General features: G+C 44.0%; 2 protein-coding genes across 3 annotated transcripts; both read right to left on the minus strand.

Moving 5' to 3' along the window:
• Positions 1 to 246: 246 nt before the first annotated feature.
• On the minus strand, positions 247 to 912 carry LOC311020452 (zona pellucida sperm-binding protein 3-like; the record flags this gene model as incomplete). Its single annotated transcript, XM_084020474.1, has 2 exons — positions 247 to 385; positions 469 to 912. 2 exons carry the CDS (start codon positions 910 to 912, stop codon positions 263 to 265), a joined length of 567 nt encoding a protein of 188 aa, XP_083876600.1. The 3' UTR covers positions 247 to 262.
• Positions 913 to 5,895: 4,983 nt separating this feature from the next.
• Positions 5,896 to 13,326, minus strand: LOC311019912 (aldehyde dehydrogenase, dimeric NADP-preferring-like). Of its 2 annotated transcripts, XM_084019573.1 has the most exons (10): positions 13,188 to 13,326; positions 10,875 to 11,064; positions 10,564 to 10,795; positions 9,883 to 9,968; positions 9,483 to 9,691; positions 8,191 to 8,308; positions 7,962 to 8,103; positions 7,722 to 7,888; positions 7,532 to 7,631; positions 5,898 to 6,767 (listed from the first exon to the last, which is right to left on the minus strand). In XM_084019573.1, the coding sequence occupies exons 2-10, from the start codon at positions 11,028 to 11,030 to the stop codon at positions 6,448 to 6,450; spliced, it is 1,530 nt and encodes a 509-aa protein (XP_083875699.1). In that variant the 5' UTR covers positions 11,031 to 11,064; positions 13,188 to 13,326; the 3' UTR covers positions 5,898 to 6,447. The 2 variants fall into 2 exon arrangements, with proteins under 2 accessions (XP_083875698.1, XP_083875699.1); XM_084019572.1 differs by having other exon boundaries at positions 5,896 to 6,767; positions 7,532 to 7,888.
• Between the last annotated feature and the right edge of the window lie 275 nt (positions 13,327 to 13,601).

The raw sequence follows: 13,601 nt of genomic DNA on the forward strand, positions 1-13,601 counted from the left end.
GTTATTATGAAACATGTAGCTAAAAGCCTTCGTTTGGTGGCGGTTCCTCAAAGTCCTGTTATCTGATATCAATTGTATAGCGAGTCATTCAGCTGTACACAATCAGGTGTTGCACCATTTTCTGTAACCAAATTAAGAAGTTCAGTCTTGTATTTCAGGTCAAGTTAAGGTAAACCAGTGAGTTAGGAATTTTATTGTGGTTTGCCGTTACATAAAATGCTGGTTTCTTCAGTGTTCTCAGTTAGCTGATCCAGCATCCAGTTCACACCCGGTAGTGGCACTCCACCCCGATGACAGCACTCTGGTGCCTCGTGATGCCACTTCTACCAGACGCTTTGGGGTTGTAGACCAGCATGAACGCATAAACGAAAGCACTCTCCGTCATCTAAGGGAAAGAAGAGAGAACAACATTTTGACATTGCTCGACTGAACGTGTAATATCAATGCATTTTATGAATTAACCCTCACCGTCAGTGTGCTGCCACAGCTGTGCAGCTCATAGTTAAAGCTCAGCACATGAGACGAGTCGTCGACCTCGGTGGCTGAACAACCTCCCAGGGTGAGGTCTTCTGGCCTGATCAGCCTGCCCCGACCCAGCAGGTCCTGGCTGACTTCCACCCGGATGGTGCTCTCGCCACATCTCACTGCAACGCGGTCGGGCCTCGCCGGCTGCTGCACTTCAAACTCGACGGGGGGCTCTTTCACCAAATCGACCGGCTCCTTTGGAAACGACCAGGAGAACGGTTCAACCTCCGTCTGGATCTGCGTCGCCTGTTGAGTAGATTCCCCGGAGGGCTCCGACTCGACGTCCACCTGGATGGCCCAGGTGTTGGGTTTTCTCTTACCGAGGAACCGAGCGTCACTCAGGCTCACACATGCAAACACAAACACAATCAGCTGCATGGACCCCATTGTTGCAAACACACTTTGCAGCACAGCTTTCTGAAGAACAAGCAGAGCAAGGAAGTGAACAGCCCTTGCTGACGAGCCCTTTTCATAGCAGCCAGTGACACGTGGTTGCAGGGTCAGCACAGGTGTAGTTGATCAATTTAATTATGGTCCCTTTCTATTTAGTGTTTCACAGTCATTCCAGAGCCAGCACGCACCGTACCAGGGTCCCGGCTAACCTAAATGGAACAGGGCCATCATTAATGGGATTAATTACACCTGCGTTTATCTGGCCTTCACATGTCTGGCTGCTGTGAAAAGTCTTTAAGGTCACAAAAGACATTAAATCAAAAAATTATATAATACAAACTTTGGGATTTGATAATGATGTTGAATGAATGAAGCCAAGAAATATTTTAGGCAGCCCATGCAATATAAGATGATCTTAAATAATGTGATGATCTAATAATCAAGGGTTGCAATGATTAATAGTTTGGTTTATTTTGTGGGGAAAAGCCCCGTTGCAGCTTCTAGAGGCCAGGGTGACACATGTGACTGTCCACAGAAAAAAAACCCAATTATTTTAAACTTACACTAAAACAAAGAGATGAAGAGATAAAGCAGCACATCCTCAGAGACCAGCAAATATGAGTTATTTCTGCTTGAAAGATTAACTCATCCATCTAATCTAGAATGTTATGTTGGTGAACCTTTGGTTTCAGCTCTATTATAAATATGATGTATTCCTTTACATTAAACTGTGAAGCTATAAATAAAGGCAGATCAAATGTTCTTCAACTTAATCAACTGGAATATTTACTTGGAAAGGAGTATCTTTACAATGTTGCTTTGCTACTTTTATTTAAATAGTTTTTCATTTAAAGAAGTTGGAAAATACAACACATGTTAGGTTTTTAACAAGAAGGTGGACTCAGGTGTTTATATATAATGGTGATGTGGGGTGATGAGATGCAGGTGTTTTCAATAGAGCCAATCAACAGAGGGAGAGGGAGGAGCCACGGCCACAGAGAGCACTTACAGAAGGACAAAGGGAACACTGATGAAGAACCAGGACAGATGAGAGGAGTTCTTATAGGCTCACAAACCAAAGCGATCTTCAAAATAATATCAAAACTCTTAGAGCAGCTTTAACTCATGATTCGGCTCCTACAGTTTTAATACTTATTAATGAAATAACTGTAAGCTGAAAGTAATGTGGGGATTTTGTTGCAGCAGAAGTTGACTTCAAACATAATATTCTTGTTAGAATAGAAAAAGGCTTTATTTTATTTTGGTGGAACCAATGATTGTGTTGGTGTAAAAAAGACAAGCTGCCATTATCAGGCCCTGTCCATATTCAACCATACTTCAGGGTAAAATAAGCACATTTAAAGGATGTTCACGATGACTAATTCAGTTCAGTGTGGATGGTTGTCGTCTCTGTGTGTAAGCCCTGATAGTCTGGTGGCCTGTCCAGGGTGAAACCTGCCTTCATGGTCTTCACAGGACCCGGCTGACGTAGACCACGAGGCCGCGTCCTCCGAAGAATGTGACCTCTGAACCGGAGGCAGCTACAAACTTTCTGTTTCAACTGATTTCTCTTCCACATCAACATGTACATTATTATTGACATTATTATTGAGATGTTAGCAATACGTTGGGAGAAAAAAACCAAACCCCACACATCCAAACTTCAATCCAAATGTTAAGCCGAGTGAAATATGTGTGAGAGCGACGTCCTTCTTTCCAAAGCAGCAGTATGACTGAGGAATGTGTGTGTGTGTGTGTGTGTGTGTGTGTGTGTGTGTGTGTGTGTGTGTGTGTGTGTGTGTGTGTGTGTGTGTGTGTGTGTCATACTAGTTCATTAGGGTTTAGATAAACATGATCCCTCACATACTGATAATGGCCCTTTGAGACATTAGGAGTCGATTCATTATGATCCCAAATCAAATGCACCTTGTTTGTGAAAGGCAGAGTTGACAGTTGCTGGTCAACTTCCAAACCAATCAATATTCCAGGCTGTACTACATGTGAAACAGGCACATTTTAATGGAGCTGGACAAACCCAGTTATTCCTAGGATGTCCTTACTACTTTGGAGTCTTTGACACTTTGAGCGCCACAAATAAAGACTGCATGGCCAATTATGAAACATGTAGCTAAAAGCCTTCGTTTGGCGGCGGTTCCTCAAAGTCCTGTTATCTGATATGGGCCATTCTACCGAATTCGTGCAAATTGCTGTCCCACAATAAAAAAACATAGAAATATGGTACAATATATGTATGGACAAAGTTTTAGGAAAAAAACAACTTTTGAAAATGAGTTTCCAACTCTGGACTCTGCACGAATTCGGTAGAATGGCCCATATCAGTTAGCGAGTCATTCAGCTGTACACAATCAGGTGTTGCACCATTTTCTGTAACCAAATTAAGAAGTTCAGTCTTGTATTTCAGGTCAAGTTAAGGTAAACCAGTGAGTCAGGAATTTTATTGTGGTTTGCCGTTACATAAAATGCTGGTTTCTTCACAGTGTTCTCAGTTGGGTTTTGCAAGCTGATCCTTTGGAAACGACCAGGAGAACGGTTCAACCTCCGTCTGGATCTGCTTCGAGTTGACAGAATAAAAGACATAATTCTCGTATGATGACATTATTTAGGAAATGAATCCTTCCGAGTTTGTTGGTTAGGAGCTTTCAACTTTCTGTTCACGTCGCTGGATGACGTGTCGTATAACATCAAATTGCTGTAATCTGTGTGCTTATGTGTCAACCTAAAGGCTCTTTATAGAATAATAGAATAAAAAAAGAATGTTCCTGCCTGTATTGATGTTCTATGAATGGTTTAATCTGTTTTTTCTCTACAGAGATCAGAACAAAGACAAAGAAGAACCTGCTGAGCGACGCCGGACCATCCGGCTGTGAGTTGGCCTCCTTTAATGGTCTAACGAGACACTTTAATTACACTTTAGCTGGATTTTATTCTCTCGTCTTTTCTTCTATTTATTTATGTTGTTCATGTAGTCTAGATCAGACTTACTGAGTGGGTTTGTAATGTTGGCAGACTGGGATTTCGTGGCAACAAATGAGGGCAAATATCCACAAAGTAAACTTTACAGTCCAGCGGCAGCAAAGCCCTGAAACTACAGAACCGTCTTCAGATGTTTATCCTGCAGTTCAACAAAGAGGTCAGAGAGTCGGAGAACTGTGAAACCTGCTATTACAAGACTCCACTAGACCACATATAATAGTTTGGTTTTTCAGATAACTGCCATGGTCTACACATTACACTCCAAACAGGCCAATCCAAGGAAGTCCCAGGTCCAATCCCAATGTCCCCCCTCAGACCTTCAGTGCCTTTAGGGACTATGAGTGGAAAGACAACTAATGGGAAAGAACTTGACATGTCACATTACTTTGATGACACAGAAACACTTGTTTTCCTTTGTAATGAAGCCCGTTCCTCTGACATGCGTTTTATGTCCCATTTTAAATCCTTGACGTGAATGTTTCTGTGTAAATGTCGTAAAACTGTGTGTTGTCCTCTTTGTTTAGCTTTTTTGAAATTCCTCCGGCCCTTCCTGGTAACCCCTGTGTTTAACGTCACAACGCTATGATTTGTGGGTAATTCCCGTGCCTCAAAGCCTGTGAGTGTGTGAGTGTGGACGTTGGGATTGGGCCATAATGTCCTTGTAGTGGGTAAGGCTACTGTAGGCTCCGCCTCAGCGTGTTCTAGTAGTTGAGTGTCCTGAGATAACTTGTTGTTGTGATATGACTCTATAAATACATTTAAATGATGCTGAGGTTTGGTCCCTCCATGGCTCCGCCTCCTCTGGTTCACAGCATGAAGGTCTCCCTGGTGTAAAACTAACAGGACATTGTTTTCCTGGCTAAGTCATGGACCGGTGTCTCCAGCTGATCTCATGTCCCAGAACAGTAAACAGCCTGACTCGACTACATGCCACTGGTATTTAGGCCCACAGGAACTCATTACAAGTGAAATGAGCCTCTTAGAGCTGAAGCAGGGTGCTGAGATAGCAGCTGTTTCCTTTTGCTGGCTGACAAGCGGACTGCCTGGATATCCACATACCTATTAAGTGATAAAGCTGTCAGTTTAGAGCTTAGCAGAGCATCTCAGAGGAACAGGGAGAGCTCGATGCTAATGGGTGCAGCGCGTAAATGATTTTGAAGGCCTTGAATCCGCTTTCTTCACGCAGCCCTCTTGTAGCCGTGCACCATTTAGCTCTAAGTTGAACAGTAGAGGGCCAACCGCCTGGACAGAAACATCATATTGCAGCATGAAGAGACCGGTATAGCCCCCTCCAGCATTAAGTCAGACTTTATTCTATATGGGCCATATGTTTGCAGTTTTAAATTGCTCCTCTCAACCAAGATCACAAGTATTTTCCTTTTTTATTAACTTCCATTACCTACAGCTGTTGTGATTGTGAATGAACTTCAGTAAGTCCACATATAGATCAATTTATGAAGATGTACAGAACATAATGCTTGAGAGGTGAGGGAAAGTAGCATGAATGTAAGGTAATTGATAGATGCATATGATAAACGGGGGATATTTGGGTTGTACATGTAAGCACTGGCATAGTTGGTTGTGTTGGATATTTGATCAATATTCCTCCTTTTCGAACACGTTATTTTGTGTTTTTTGTTGTTTATGAGAATTTGTATGTTGAGCTTTCTATTGTGTACTGTTCATTTTATTTTGTATTATTTGTTTTTTGTACATTTTACTGTATTTATTACTCTTTGTACGGCAACAGCATTGAAACTCTCAAATTAAAATCACTAAACTGTTTTCTATGTTTTCGTGTTTTGGTGCACTGAAGGGAAAAAAAGGTTTTGAAAACTGGACTAAAGATCCTCAAGTTCAGTTCAGGAAAGGAATACAAAAAAATAAAAGTATTGCTTGAAGAAGAAGAATGTTTTTAGAAGCAGAGAATTATAAATGGTGTGAAAAAAAATGGAAGATGATAATATATCAACAAATCGTTTATTCTGGAACAACAGGCAAAATACACATTTCCTCAAAGTGAATGTTAACTTGCACTCATGAAGAATGCAGAGCAGGACTCTGGTGTTTAAGACGTCTGATACAAAATACACACAGCAAATAAAAGTTAGATGAAAGGGTTATCCCTATGTTTACCTTTTTAAAATATCTGAATATAAAATAGGATTCAAAGTGTGCTCAGATGTGTTCTTAACATGGAAATCCCTTGTTATGTAAAATCACAAAAGCATCTGCACACTCAAATCTGTGCAAAAATATATATATTTTTTTATAAAGCATGTTTTCAGTCAGAGACCAAGAAGCAGTGTCTAACTATCTGTGGCGGCTCAGAGGTAGAGCGTAGATCGGCGTTCTTGATGCTGAACCCTGAATCTCCCCTGAAGGCTGTGCCATCGGTGTGTGAATGTGTGAGTTAGATCCTGATGGGCAGGTTGGCACCTCGCGTGTATAAATGTCTGTGAGAATGGGCGAATATCGACATGTAAAGTGCTTTAAGTCGGTGGAAAGACTAGAAAAGCGCTGTGTGAATGCAGGTTACCATCTATTGTAAAAGCCCCTCCAATACCAGCAGGTACAGTTGAGGCCTGCAGCTATGAGCAGGATGACCAGCAGGGCCACGAACAGGCCCAGGCCGATGATGGTGGCGACGATGGCCCAGATCAGCGTTCTCTTGGACATGTCGATCAGGGGCGACTTGAGGGCCATCCGCACCTTACGCGCCCGCCGGCGGTCCTGAGGAGGGTACCGGGCCAGGTTGACACTCTCCATGCGCAGGGAGCGGACCAGGCACGCCCTCTGGTGGCTCAGCTGGTCAAAGGAGTACTTACCATGGTAGCGGCCCATACCACTCTGACCTGGAGGGGTCACAAACAAGTGTGTCATTTAAATTAAAACACGTCATTATAATATATGGAGTAACTCCAAATAGATTTGTATTTTCGACGAGAGTTTCACTTGGTGTCTAAGTCCCACCCCTTGAACACAGACTGGCCAATCACAGAGTAGCATCAGCCAACCCACAATCACTTTATATTTTCTTCATTTTCAGTTTTCAGAGTTTAATAAGTCATAAATATGTTCCTGCGATACTTCGATGATACACCAGCTACTGAAGGTGTACTGAATGTACACACTTGCTGCTTTTGTGTTTTTGTGTTTGATTCTTTAGAGGTCAATCTGCTCCTTTCCGTACTGTTGTGTGTGATGTGGCGGTTCACTTTTATACTACATAAAAAATCAACACTTGCTCCCGCACTCACTTGAAGCTCTTCTATTTAATCAGTCAACGTTTCAGTCTATTGACCTTCATGACCTTAATGAAGGTCAATAGACTGAAACGTTGACTGATTAAATAAAAGAGCTTCAAGTGAGTGCGGGAGCAAGTGTTGATTTTTTATGTTGAACTTGACTGAGGATCTGTTCCCAGCACCACCCCAAAGGAGAATGTGCATGCTGATTACGATCACTTTTATACTGTCATCTCTAATGTGTCCAGCTTCTTTTCAGTGGGAGGAATTGAAGCCACACTGTCCGTCTACAGTCTATCTTCAACCCTGCACCGCCCTCATGATGAAGTCCACCAAACTAAACACACAGACAATAATGCACTTGGACTCACCAACACCACCAAACGGCAGCGAGCTGAGTGTGTAGTGCATCATGACGTCGTTGACCGTCACTCCTCCACTCGTGGTCTCCTCGATCATCCTTTTCGTTGCCTTCCGGAGACAAAAAACCCATAAAAGGACAAAGAACGTTAAACATGGAAACACGTTTTCAACGTCCTCCTTGCTGCTGTTTCCTCTCACCTTCTTATCAGAGCAGAAGATGTAGAGCGCCAGAGGTTTCTCTCTTTCGTTGATGAAGCGGACGGCGTCATCCATGTCACTCACGGTCACTATGGGCAACAAGGGGCCGAAGATCTCCTCCTGCATCAGTCTGGAGTGGGGGGGCACGTCCTTCAGCACGGTCGGGGCTGCATGTACGAGGAGCAACGTTCATTAGACACAAATCTAGACTTCAACACTGACCTCGTTGCATCTGCCTACCAATGTAGCGCTGTGAGGCGTCGCTCTGCCCTCCCACCACCGGGGTGTAACCCTCCATCAGAGCCATGACTCTGTTGAAATTACGCTGATTGATGATTCGACCGTAGTCTGGCGAGCATTTGGGATCGGCACCGTAGAATTCCTGGGATGAATGAAAAGGTTTGGATGAGACTTAGCTTGATTAGGTGTTAGCTAACGTGTTAGCTGAGACAGGTTTACAGGACGGTACCAGGAGAGTTTGCCGGATGCATTCCACCACCCGGCCCTGGATGCAGGGTTCACACAGGATGAAGTCTGGAGCGATGCACGTCTGACCACAGTTGGCAAACTTTCCCCACGTGATACGACTGCAAGACGAACCGGAATCAATGAGCACATTTATAGAGTTGCTCACTTTCATTTACATTTCAACTAAAGCACAATTATAATAATAATAATAATAATGTATAAATATTTAATTTCTCAAAATCTGTGCTTCACATACAGGGTGAAACAACTATAGTACAACATTAAAACTAAATCAGACTAGATAAATCAAACCTTAAACAAAAGATTTCCAAGACACAAGTTTGAAAGTGATCCATCTGGATTCTGGGTCGCAGCTGTTAAGAAAGTTAGCTTCATAATTTAAGGTCACCTTTACAGCTAAGTGTTAAAGGAGAGCGTACCTGGGTTTCATGGGTCCTATGTTCCCCACTTTGTATGTGACCGGGGATCATAGGACCCTTTTTTTAAAAATACACTAAATACTAATAACAAATATGGAAACACGTTTTTATTATACTACTAATAATAATAAATAATCAATCAATAAATAAATGCTAATAATAAATACACTAAATATCTAAATCTCAATTTAAATAATGAAATGGAGAAAAATAATTCAGTGCATAGGACCCCTTTTTGGGGAAAAACGGGGAACATAGAGGTGACCCCTGTTAAAGCAATCTTAGTAGCTAACATCATTGGTAGCGTGGTAATGACCTGTCAATCACAAGGTAGCCCCGCCCTAAAGCATCCCCTGCTTTATGGTCTATTTGACTCTAAATGGACCATCATTTACTAAATGAACATCATGAACATGAACAGAAGTAGACAGGATCGCTCTCCAGAGGGTCATTGACCTCTAAGCACAGCACTCTCCCGTCACTGGAGGACATGTTCAGGACTCACAGCCTCCACAGAACCGCCATCGCCATCTGTTCTCTCTGCTGCCATCTGGTGGTGCTACAGAGTGCTCAAGGCCAGCCCTCCAGTTTTGATAACAGAGTCATCATTGAACTGAACTCCCAGTGAAATGCACTAATGCCTACACCGGATTACTTGACATTCCTTGACCACCTGCCAAACGTTTCTAGCGATGACATGTACAGCCGCATGTCATCTTTCCACCGCTGGCTGTCGAGGTAGTGTCCTGTTCTAAACCATGACAAGCCAGAGTTGAGACCAGGAAGCAGAGTTGCCGTCACCCAAAACCAAAACCACTGAAATGAATTCAATCAAACGGGATTGGCGTGTTACCGGCAGGCAACTCTGATGTCACAGTCCTTGTCGATGTAGCAGGGGCTCTTCCCTCCCAGCTCCAGGGTCACTGGCGTGAGATGGCGAGCTGCAGCCTCCATCACTATTTTACCCACGGTGCTGCTGCCGGTGTAGAAGACGTGGTCGAACCTGAGCCTCAGCAGCTCCTGTGTCTCCGTCACTCCGCCCGTTACAACCGGGTACAGGTCCTGCAAACAAACGGCAACGTCTTATTCATCTTATTTTATTTCATCCACACAACTAGGTCACATTCCATGATGATGCCAGCCTTTAGAACGGTGCGAGATGGAGGGAGTCCCGCTCATACAGTGGCCCTGTGTTGGTACGTTACAGCACCTCTGAACATTATTCCCTCAACAATAGCTGCTGGTGTTCAGACCTTGTCCAGATAGCGCGGCAGCAGAGCCCGGAGGAGGAGGGACGAGTATTCGCTGAGCTCTGACGGCTTCACCACAGCTGCGTTGCCTGGAGAGAGAGAACACGGCTTTCTGTGAATGGAATGAGGTCACTGAGGGGTGTGGGAGGCCGAGAATGCTCGAGAACTGGAGAGATATTGCTCTCTCACTTCTTCTCCAACCTGTGTTGTAATGTGCAATGTTGGTTTTATTTAAAAAAAAATGTACTGCCAGATTTGAACGTCTTCCAGACTCTTATCATCCCAGACCAGACGAAAATGTCTAATAATTGACTTGTGTTCATTAAAACGGCTCAACAAGCAAAATGACTGGTTGATGAATAAACCAGATGCTGATTTACTTAAAGTGGGCATAAAGGGCTCAAAAGATTGATTGAGATTGGGCCTCTGTGTCACCTGTGTTGTATTTATCTCGTCAGCTTGTGTCTTGTTGTCTGATTAGTTGTGCTCTGTAAGTGTGTGTGTATCAGTATCTGGACTACATAACCCCCAATCCCCCTTCAACCTGAACAAATGTCTAAACAGCAATTTATTTCTGTGGGTTAAATTCTCATGCAGGAAAACTGAGTACACTGGCACCAGCGGTGGATACATTACAGTGAGCTCTGAAGAGGTATTGAAGGAGGAGACAGAAAGGTTGCCTACCAGCAGCGATAGCCCCAACCAGGGGCAGGAGGGTGAGCGCCCAGGGGTAGTTCCAGGCCCCGATGATGAGCACCACTCCCAGAGGCTCCGGCTGGACATACACCTCGTCTGAAATGGTGAGGATGTTCCTCTCCACCGGCCGAGGAGCCGCCCACTCTGCCAGCTTCTCTATCGCCAGCTTGATCTCATTCTCAATGCCAATCAGCTCCAAGAGCGGTGTGTCGTACTGGCTCTGTAGGAAACGCAGCACGCTCAGCACATGATTGGTCTGTTACACGTTAAACGCAGCGGTGTGCTGTTCCTCCACTCACCCTGTTGATGTCCTGTTTGAGAGCAGCGGAGATCTCGGTCTCTTTCTCAGTGATCATCCTCTGCAGGGCGTGAAGCTGCTGCAGCCTGAACTCCAGAGGCCGAGTCCTGCCGCTCAGGAAGGCCTCCTTGGCTCGCTTCACCGCCTGTCGCTCCATTCAGACGGACTGAAGACTCAAAGAGACTCTGGAACTGCAGACACACATGGAAGACAGCGGGCCCGTCTGCTTGGAATCTGGATTTCAATGTTTTGCTCGACAATATGACACAGAGATTATTATTTGCAATAATCCAATCCAAAAAAATCCAATAGAAAAACCTCATTGGCTGTTTGTCGAGGGAACCAATGTGATGCTAACTATTGGACGGCTGACGAAAATATTTCCTCTCTGCACCTCTGTAATGTCACCTACAAAAGGACTTAAATGGATAATGGAGTTTTATTTATATAGTTCCTTCAAAGTCTTCCACTCAATGTGTTTTACATATCAACATTCACCCACATTCATACACTGAGCCACATATTCCCCCACACTCACGATGGCGCAGCCTTCAAGAGCAATATGGGCTTCAGTATCGTGTCCAAAGACACTTTGAGACGTGGACTGAAGGAGCGTCGGCCAAATGAATAATCCGATTAAGGCTGTGTGATGGCTCTAGTGTCGCGGACTCCCTCAGTGCACTCTGTCTCAGGAGGCAGGTGCAATAGGTGAGCTGCCCAATCTGAACCATGCTCTCCAGGTTTGTCTCCTGAGAGGACAAACTGGGTACAGGTGATGCAAGAGTGGGACGTAGTCATGGTGACGTCACCCATTTGTTTGTGGACTCACAGCTTTGAAGCCTCAAGTTTAGCATTTTGGCCGTCACCATCTTGGTTTTTTTGCAACCAGTGAAGGAAGTGACCATATTTGTACTGTGGAGGAGCGACGGGTGGATCTGAGGAACACAAGCAGGCACCCTTTGTGGATCTGGATCCTTCTGGTGTGAAAGTGCTAACAAAGTTAGCTTTATAATACAAGGTGGATTAATTAGCTATAAGTAATCTTAATAGCTAATTGCATTAGTATCGTGGTAGCGACGGTAGTGAGGACGCGGTAGCGACCTGTCAACCAACAAGGTAGCCCCACCCCGCCCTAAATCTTTTTTTTGCTTAATGAACATCATGCTGGATTGAAGAAGACTTTAAACCAGAGATTGAGACCATAAACTCATGTTTACAATGTTTACTGAGATAATAAATCAAGTGAGGAGTAGTAGGGTCATCTTCTCATAGACTTCCATGCAATCAGACTTTTTGCAACCAGAGGAGTCGCCCCCTGATGGTCGGTAGAGAGAATGCACGTATAAGGCGTTTAATGCCTAGCTTTGGACACATTGATATGATTCCTCTGTGGTGTATTTCTTCCTGATTGTCGGGCGTTGCGATGCAGGAAGAGAGTCTACACGTGTAGGGAGCCTGTAGCTGCTATGCCGCTGCTGCTGAGGAGGGTGTCGGGTGTCGAGCTACTTCATATACTCTGGGACCCGCACATATTCAGGTAGGCACGTCCTGATTGGCCAGCTACGCTGATGCAAAATTTCAGCGGGCCATTTTGTTTGTAGGAAGGTACTAGTAGAGAACGAGGGTCTGTGGGAATGGGGAGATATCGGATTTTATCACGAATTGCGAAAAAAAAAAAAAAAAAAACGCTCACCCCTAAAAGTTGATTGTGGTGAATTTCTGTTTTCGGGATAATTGCAAATGTCGCCAAGTGACTTGAAAAAGCTGCTATTCACCATCATGGTAGACAGAAATACTTTTTTAATGAATCCTTTATTTATGCAGGGACACCTTATGATTTATGATCATTTTAGTTAAGATTATTTGATTATATTTCACTCGAAAAGTTGTGTCTGATCTGTGACGCAATAAACATATTTGTTTCTTAAGTATTTCCATATGTTTTAGTGCCATTTTAAGAATGCATAATTTTAAGATAATCAGGATAATCAGGATTCTCTTCTTTAAAAAAGACAATCAACTCTGACCTCGGCTGACCTTTTTCTGATTTGGTAAGACTCATGTTGGAGCCTGACTTTGCTTTAGTCTACAATGCGAGTCAAGGAAAGCGTGTTTTTTTTTTTTTTTTGCTAAATTGTGACACTTTTGCAATTACCATAGGCCTATTTTGAACGTTAACCTCCTGTACGCCCGCGTTGACACAGCGTGCATTAACAGATATCTGTCAGCTGATGTAGCCTACAAGTACAAGCACTTCAAATATCATCTGATGGTTTAATCCGTTTAGTAGTTTGACTCCGAAAAGCGGACTCACCTGTTCCCGCAGGTCAAATCCTCATCCAGCGGACTCTCAATAAAACACTGGTTCAATAAGCCGTCACTGATGTGATCTGAACGCGGTTCAGATGTCCGCCACGCAGCGGGCTGACTGACTGCGCGTCATTGTACACTGCTCACCAGTCAGGCTGCTCCGGGATCAGTTTACCGAGCAGCCTGGTCACTGTGACCAGCGACGTCATTCAGACCCCCCTCCTCGCGCGCACAACCATTAAAAGTAGCACGTTTTCATCAAATAACGTACAGACCTACCTGGACCGTCGTAGCTCGCTTGCGTTTCTTCTTTTACAGGCAACAGCTGAGCTAATTTTTTACCCAGAGTCATAATGGAGGTCAATGTATCTTAATAACTCCAGAATAGCCGAGTCATAAATGACAATAACCTTGGGAT

Source organism: Eutrigla gurnardus (assembly GCF_963514095.1).
Source record: "Eutrigla gurnardus genome assembly, chromosome: 10".
NCBI classification, from domain to species: Eukaryota; Metazoa; Chordata; class Actinopteri; order Perciformes; family Triglidae; genus Eutrigla; species Eutrigla gurnardus.